The sequence below is a fragment of the Plodia interpunctella genome, chromosome 16 (genome assembly GCF_027563975.2).
Source record: "Plodia interpunctella isolate USDA-ARS_2022_Savannah chromosome 16, ilPloInte3.2, whole genome shotgun sequence".
Taxonomy (NCBI): domain Eukaryota; kingdom Metazoa; phylum Arthropoda; class Insecta; order Lepidoptera; family Pyralidae; genus Plodia; species Plodia interpunctella.
The window spans coordinates 4,256,609-4,265,565 of record NC_071309.1 but is presented as its reverse complement, the minus strand read 5'-3'; the positions used below and the strand labels follow the sequence as shown (position 1 = coordinate 4,265,565).

Genomic DNA, 8,957 nt, shown 5'->3' with positions numbered 1-8,957 from the left:
CGCACTGCTAATGCAACCGTTCCCGGTTCACGAATTTGGGAGAGAGTGAGCTTTGTGGCTTTACTTTTTCAAGCATCGACTTTTCTTGCATAAGGTGACCACCAAACATGTTTACTTGCCTTTTTTATTTGGGGAGCCGTCAATATATAGGAGTTTGAATTTTCAGGTTTTTTTTATATTGATATCGATACTACTTTATTTAATCTTTAACCATGCCATATATCACGGATCTTTGTAAAATTTGTATTCATGTAAAGTATTTAGTTTTATTAGTTTCGTGTGTACATAAATAAAGAAAAACAGCAATTCATATAATACTTAGTTAATATGCATATCTGAAGTAGATTTAAAATAGTCTGCTCGATGCTCTCGGAGCATGGTTCGCTCGAGCGAGTCCCGACTATACCTACTCGGCTTAATGTAATTCCTTTGCCGGCGGCAACTTTCAATACCAAAAGCGTTTTAGATGAGATCTTGGCAGAATTACAGTTTTTGATTGTTATTTTCATTTCATCGACTCGACTATGATGTCATAAAATCCAATGGTGATTTTTCATTTGGACCAATCCCTGTGAAACGAAAAATCTCACCTTGAATCCTACTTGCGCCATTTGAGTTTGTATAGGTACCAATTTGACTATCAGTTTTCATCGATCACAACTTGCTTCTGGTGAAGGAAAACATCGCGAGAAAATGAAGAAGCCATGACAAACCACTCAAATTTCAAATTAAAAATTAGGATGATATACACCACTTAACATTGTTAAGAAAGTCGTGTGTGTGTTTAATTCCACTTAACCATTCTGAGAAATACGACTGTAAGGAAGGAAGAAGGTTATCAAAAGTTAGATACTGCTTTGCCAAACTGTACATATTACATAAAATTACACATCAAACTATGCATATGTGTCATTATTTTTACAAATGTTATATGTTTGATAAAAAAAATAAGCCACAACTTACTTAAGTTAACTCTTCGAGAGTACACAATACACTGTTTGCAGTTGAAGCTTTCTCTTATAGTTTATTTTCAAAGGAATAAATTTTTGGTCGATCCGTATGCGTGAAAGATAACTTATAAAATAACTATTTGATATAATTATTTACTATTTGACTGATAAATAATTTTATATTGTTGAACATTGTAATATAAATCCATAATTGTTTTGCTAGCGGCGGTAGCGCAGTATAATAATAGAATGCAGATTTAGCCCACCTGCGACTGAAGCTGGAAAATTCTTTATGGCTCCCATTCATCAATTTGAAATGTTTATGAATGAGGAATTTTAAAAGCCTTCTACCAGCGTGCAAGATTTGACAGCATTACATTTAAAATAGATATATTTAATTTGAATTCGTTTGGGATAGTTATGACGATACTATTTCCAGGTACTTGCGAGTTCGTAGGTATTATATAAATCAGTTTAGTTCGACTAAGCTTCTTTCTTTTTGTTAAAAGACCATTAACCACGTTTCTCGGTTCTCTATTTTAAGATTCAAGTAAGTCCAAGGGTTTTTAGTTTATGTGATGCTCTTAGATTTCTTAGTTAAGAAAAAAATGTAGCCTTACGGCATGATAGAGACCAACAGTGAGTTTCTTTTGGTATTTCTTCTCAGTAGTAGTCGTTCCAAAATGCCAGTAAGTAGCTTTTTGAGAAATGATCTTCATTTAACATTTATTTACAAAACAAGATACATGTCAAGATATATATACCTATATATAATAAAACTGTAAGTGGGCTATGTCTACACATAGGCGACATGAAAAAAAATATAATGGTTCTATATAAATGACAAAACAAATTTTTTGAATCTTTGTCTGTTTGTCTGTATGTTTGTTCGCGCATCACGCAAAAACTACTGCGGTTGGATGGAATGTTGCGGATGGAATTTGATGCGGTTTACAGTTGTATAGCGGAAGGTCTTATTTAAAATCTGGTATAGCTTTCATCGCGATACTTTCCTTAGATCCCGAGATATCGATAATAATGATTTATGAACTGACGTACGAAATAAACACAGAAAACGAAGCAGTGAACAACAGCTAGTAAGTAATATATTTATATTTAAAAAATCAACACGACAACTTGTTTGCTTTTTATTATTTTCTCTGTTTCCTTATTATGTTTCAATGGTGCTTGCTGTCGAGTTAAATCGAATATTAAAATAAGGATTGCATTAACTCGAAGCCTTATAGAATTCAGTGCAAAAGAATTTCTGTTTCCTTTCATTATTAGGGATATAATACAGATCGGTGCCATCGCCTTTTTTCAACACCCTATTTTTGACGACTTCTTCAGAAGTCACTTTTAGGTCATACGCCCATCCGATTTTTGCCATAAACTCAATGAATAAAGCTGAAAGGTTATATTTGATGTCTCCAAACTCTGAGGACCTGTAGTCGTAAGGGAAAGAGTGATGGTAGTTGTGGAATCCTTCTCCAACTGTTATCGAAGCTAGGAATTGTGTTTGCGTTCCAACTGCGGTCCTGTCGATTGGTTTGTACCCGATTAGGTGAGCGACACTGTTGATTGAGCATATTAGTTGTAAACATATGTGCATACGGAACGTATTTATCATATAAGACACGAACAGCGATTCACCCCATAAAGTTGGAATGTATGTTGGGATGACGAAGGCTATCAATAGCACCAGAGGTAAGAAGTAACTGAAAAAGAGAAAGCGAAGGTTAATAAATATGTTCTCATCATATCCGTATATATAATGGTTACAATAGCACTACCAACGAGTGTTGATATCGCGCAGAAGTCCGATCATAAAATCAGGGCCGAATCTTCTGAATTAAAAGGTTAACTTTTTAGGCGTACTTCGATGTTCAAGAGGAGTAGAGAGATATGTAACAGAGTTGGTGAGAATAATAATAAAAACTTCCAAAATATACTTACTCCTGTTGAAATTTAACAATTTTGTTATTCATCAGATCTGAAATATCTACGTATTTCTCTCGTTTCGTTACTTCTGGGTGCGGTTCAACCATCATCCATCCAATATGGGAGAAGAACAGACCTCTAGTAGCATTGTGAGGATCACCATCTGTATCCGAACACTGGTGATGAAGACGGTGTCTTTTGGCCCATGTGACTATAGAGCGTTGGCTGTTAAGCAAGAATAGTATTGTGATCAATATTTCGAGTTGGGGCTTGCATTTGAAGGACCGATGTGACCAGAGGCGGTGTGCGCCAGCTCCCACGCCCAACATAGATAGGACCGTGACGATGATTGCTAGAATAAAAAATAAAACATCTTAAATGAAAATACTGGTCACACATACCTACGTGTGATGATCAAAGGAAAAGTCGATTATATAGAATCGGTCCGCGCCGCGTCCATATTATCATTGTGTACCGTTGTGATTTACAACATTTTTTTTAATCAAATAAAAATCGAGTAGAACTCGCTCGACGCGCGCAGCCTCGCAAGATCTTACTAAGCATTACTAAGTAAAATAGCAAATTACTAAGTAAAATAGTTTTATTCAAAATGATGCAGTATTTTTGCGCCTCTGCCCCACGAACCTGAAGGACTGACGCCAAAAGTCTCGTTTTCGTATTGGGCGACAAGACAACTATATTGATGGGTTTTTAATCGTTCCCGGGTATCTGCCGTCATTCCCGCCTGTCTGCTCGTTGCAGGGACGTTGGACGCCGCCATATTCGCACAAGTGGCGTCCCAAACTACGTCCCATTCTCCATGGAAACTAACTAGCTAACTTACACATCAAAATGTCCGACTTACTGAAAATAATAGTGGCGGGTTTTGCGGAGGTGAAGAAGAGATATCCCCCATATAAGCTTACGAAGAAGTAAACTACAGTGAGAGAAAACTCTAGGGGATACAATTTGAATTTCCATGAATCTGCAGAAGGCGCCACCAGTTTTTCGAATCGTGGTGGCTCCTCAGCCAATTTCTGTACGTTTTCCACATGAGGAGGCATGTTCTGAAAAGTATAAAAATGTAATTCGGTACTGAGATTTAAAATAATTGACTTTCCCAAAGGTTATATAATAAATTTATCTAGCAGCTAGCTTTTGCCCGTGGCTTCGCCCGCGTGTAAATTCTCGCCCCTTCGATGAGAAGAATTGAAATAAAATTTTAGTCATATTAACGCGTTATTCTGTTGGTCGGGTAAAATTTATTATATTTAAATTCTTATCGTCCCCCATATCTAGCTCAAATTCCCGTTCTCAAAAGAAGTTGTCTTACTTAGTTATTAATGATTTTGAGTGTCATGGAAGCCGGTTAATTTTTTTTGGAAATAAATTTGTGCAACAACAAATAGGTACCTGCGGTTTGTTTGTTGTATTAAAATTGGGTAGAGTAAATGTAAGTAGCCACAACAATGTCCTCTACATTATAATATATACAATACATACTTTAGCAGATAACATCAAAACGAATACGTCAAAGGGATTCCAAAAACCCAGTAAAGATACTTTACAAAGTACTTAATCTACACCTGACTACAACGTTACCGACTGGTAAACTTGTAGTAGTTTAAGTGGTAAATTGGATACCTAACTACTTATCTGCTGCTAATAGACAAATCGTTTGACTTTTGACTTTTGTATTTACGGAAAATAAAAAACAACGATTTAAATTGTTTGTTGCTATAATGTATATCGCTTTTATTTATTTGCTAAAAATATAAAAAAAAACTCGTTTGCTACAATAAAATAAAACAGACAAGAGCGAGCTAGATTCGCACACCGAGGGTTCCGTTCAAATTTGTACATTACAAAATCTGCAGGGATGAAACATGACTTTTACAAGTACAAAGTAGTACTTATACTTTATATTCTGTGTCTAGACGCACCATACTTAGGGCATTTAATCGGTGCCCTAATAAAATTAATATATTTTAAATAAATATTTATCTAATAAAATAGGATTTGAAAAATAAAATCCAATTAAAATGTATCTATCCTATAAATTATGATGTTCAGAAATATCACATCAATTTACAAATAATCGTAATAATAAGCTCATGTGAATGTTTTGCTTGTGGTCCGGGAATAATGAAAATGTATTTTCTCTGAGAATAATTAATAATTACACATATAGCACAAGAAAATACCATTAGGCACCATTCGAATTGGTGCGCTGTGAGCGTAGTGCGTACTTTGCTATTTCTCGTCTTCGTTTTACCATCGAGTCGATTCGCAGTGAGATGCAGTAACTATTTACAGTGCACCATTGTGACGTAATGACCACAACACCGCAATATTTCGATGATTGGTTCGCTGCGTCTCACTTCGAATCGACTCGATTCTGAACGGAATATTCCAAAAAAAAAAACATACATTTTCGACTTTTCTTACTAGGTCACTATACGCTAAATGGTTTGTGGTCACTACATATTAAAACTCCAAATTGTATAGAGAGATAAAATTATCTTAGTTTTTTTTTTATTATACAAAAAACCCGTAGAACGTGACCCGTGAAAGTGAAATGTGTTAGGTACACCTACCTTCTTTTCCGAAATAGTGAAAGTTAAATTTTGGATGACAACTAAATACACTTACTTGAAAATCCCAACTGTATACACTAAACACTTTTACCATTTATAAATACTCTGTTAATTGGTATTCAAAATAAGTTATTTTTGTTTCGAATAGGTAGGTATACTTTAAAAATATGTATTACCACTTACATCGAGGTATATAGGGTGTTTTTAAAAATTATGGTTTTCGAATATATGAAGATGCTTAAAATGTTTAAAGTCTTTATGCAAATAAAGCAATGAGTGTTCTTTAAGTTAAGCCAATGTGCAGCGACAAGAAAAGCCTTTTTACGTTATGGTTTTAGATGCCACAGTTTGTGTGTAGTTGCATCATTGTCAGCCATTTTAATGTCAGGGTCTTCTATACAGGTCTAATACAGTCTAATTTATATTAAAAAAAAATGGTAAATATAAATCACCCTATGCTGGTAATAGATGATGTGAGAATCTTTCCACATTTATATATGCAAAACATAAATAGAAATTTTTGCTCGCACATTCACATGACGACCTCGGTGGCGCAGTGGCAAGGTTCTTGCCACTGAACCGAGAGGTCCCGGGTTCGATCCCCGGTCGGGTCATGATGGAAAATGATCTTTTTCTGTTTGGCATCCCATAACACAAGTCTCGAACTTACTTTGGGGCTAGCTCAATCTGTGTGATTTGTCCTAATATAAAAAAAAAAGTATTCAAGGTGCTTTTGCCTGCGGCTTCGCCCGCGTGAATTTCATAGTAAAATCTCGGTCATTCTTTGAGAAAAATTATGAAGACGTATGTTTTCCAATTTTCAGCTTTTTATCTTAAAAAAAATATTAAGTCCCATACAATCTTTGACCCCTCTTTTAAAAGGGTTGAGGGTTAAGTTACAGAAAAATCTGAAACACTTATTCATTAATAGGTGGTTACATAATTTAAAATATTTTCTCTGCTATTAAAATCTAAGTGACTGCTCCCCTGCGTTACCGGTTGCCGTGTCACAAAGATAAACTGGAAAGGAAATAAGTAACCACTCAAAATAACATAAGCCCGAAGGCATATTCTATACATAAATGGGAGTTTTATCCAGTTCAGGCAAGTTTTCAACGAATACCTTCCGTCGTCATCGAAACTTAGCCCAAACTGTTACTCTAACTCTTAACTGTTACTCCCAGCTCATGTTATAATAGTATAGGGTAAATATAAGATTAACTTTATTACAGAACTTCCGTTCCAGAAATGTTCGAAATCTTCTATTTTAATACGGCAACGGTTACTGCTCCTCAAGCTGAACAATTTCTGCTAAGACTTCACCTAACAGAAAATGCTTATCAGGCTGATCAATTTTTGTTAAGGCGCTTTGTCATACCTGTTATAGTGTAGCGGGTCTGTTGGAGTTCAGATCGATTACAAAAGTGAAGTATCCCCAGTTAAATGCCCTTTCCCTTGATTGACTTTAACAATCTGCGAGAAGCAGCTGGTTTATTCTGTTTTGTATATAACGTTATATGTATAGAACAATATTACAACATTTATATTACAAAGTTGAAGAGTGTGTTTTTGTAGAAATGTCCTATTATTTGAAACTACACGCTATACCTATAAGGCACAGGTTAGGAAATGAGATCTGTTGATCACAAGTCATAAAAATAAATATTAGTATTTAGGATAACCTATCTTTTTCCTATACCACTTCACTGTATGTACATAGTATATAATGAAGGCTTCCTTTGTCTATCTGTCGCTATGTATATGCTGAAATCTTTAAAACTACGGATTTTGATGCGGATTTTTAATAGACCAGAACATAGAAGGTGTATTATTGTTTTACCGAGCGTAGTCGTTTGTACTTTATTATAATTTGTGTTAGTTAAGGAGTAAGTAAAGTGTAGCTAGGATACTAAACGTAAAACAGTGGTTTTTGTAATATTTGGTATATTTACCCCATAAGAATCCGAAATTCAATTTATTCATGACCCTTTGGGTTGAGAGCTTCCTGAAGATTCAACAGTCCTCAAGGGTTATCCCATCGAAGCCGACTTGCGGAGAACAAAAGTCAGTAGATAATTTATTTATAAAGCAGGTACCTCAAAAAGCAAATACTCCATCTACAAGAGCATACTAGCTCATAAAAAAGATGTTATAGAACAATAAAAGAACAGATACAATATCAAATAATGAATAAAAGGCGAACCATTTAGCAATATCGAAAATGTTCCGTCGAATCATTTGCTCATTTTCCACGCGTGTTTGCTCTGCTCGCCATATTGACAATACCATTGAATTTTCGTTGCAATTTACTTTAGAATATCATTTCTATAGATCTATGCTACTTATGAAAGGCAAGGCAAACAGAGAAATTTAATGGTCCACTCAATAATGTGCTCAAAATCAATAGTACTTGGATGATAGTTTATTTTTGAAAGAAATAAAATATATGTTTATCGTCGATTTCTGCCTCTTTCATTTGAGTGTTTTCTCGTTTTATTTTTAGTTGTAGTGCCCCTTTGCCCGAGGTCTACTTAAATACGAAGACGAGTCTCAATTTTGTTCCAAAGGTCAATCAAACCTCTGGGATCAACGAAAGGACTTCACGCATATATTTGTCTGCGACATACGAACGGACAGATGTTTTAATACGATTGTTTTTGTTTTTAGCTTGGAGCTCTAAAATCGTGACAAGTTATTAAAAGCAACAATCAACTGACTGACAGTAAAGCGACAACGAACCGACATCAATATGGATGAACAGGAAATAATTGTAACATAATTGCGAGGGACTTTTCGAATTATGGCTGGAAATTTTCCGGCCAAAAAAGGACTGACAGAACTAAAGTGGAATGGACAGTAATGCAATTATAAAGCGTATGATGGGAGGAAAAATAGCTTTGGACCAATATATGTACGTACTTTTCTCGATTGAAAGTCTACGCCTACCCTGGTACGACCACGTCTTGCAAATTACGTAGGGAACAAATGTCCGGCAAATTACGTAGGGAACAAATGTCTGTCTATGCCGCTCCCGCGCAGAAGGGGCAAACCCAATGAATGCTGGCCTTACCTCGTCAAGGATGATACGAGTATGCGTGCCAATTTTTGACAACTAAAGACGCCGACGACCGTGCGAAGTGGAGAAGAAAAACTAAGAAAGCGGACCCTAAGCTCCCACGCTCAACGGCTGAGGGACAACGCTCAGATGAGAGAGAGATCGGATTGAGTGTCATCATCTCGCTCATTCAAGTTATGTAAATCACCCGCAGTTTGCCAGCGTTCTTGAGCCATTTCTGAAATGTTTGCACTCCGTTGCCATGGCAGCATTGCAATCGGTATCCTAGATTCTCGACTTGATTACGTAATTGCTTTAATTTTATTTGGCTACCTAGTCTTAAAGTAGGTTACATAAATGTAAAACGAGATTAGGTATATATTTACAGCATATTTTTAGAACACTTTCCAATGT

General features: G+C 35.7%; 1 protein-coding gene across 1 annotated transcript; it reads right to left on the bottom strand.

The window, feature by feature from the left end:
* Positions 1–2,034: 2,034 nt before the first annotated feature.
* LOC128676722 (acyl-CoA Delta(11) desaturase-like) lies at positions 2,035–5,569 on the bottom strand. The gene is made up of 4 exons (XM_053757016.1): positions 5,544–5,569; positions 3,757–3,958; positions 2,907–3,243; positions 2,035–2,668 (listed from the first exon to the last, which is right to left on the bottom strand). Exons 2-4 carry the CDS (start codon positions 3,953–3,955, stop codon positions 2,179–2,181), a joined length of 1,026 nt encoding a protein of 341 aa, XP_053612991.1. The 5' UTR covers positions 3,956–3,958; positions 5,544–5,569; the 3' UTR covers positions 2,035–2,178.
* Positions 5,570–8,957: the final 3,388 nt, after the last annotated feature.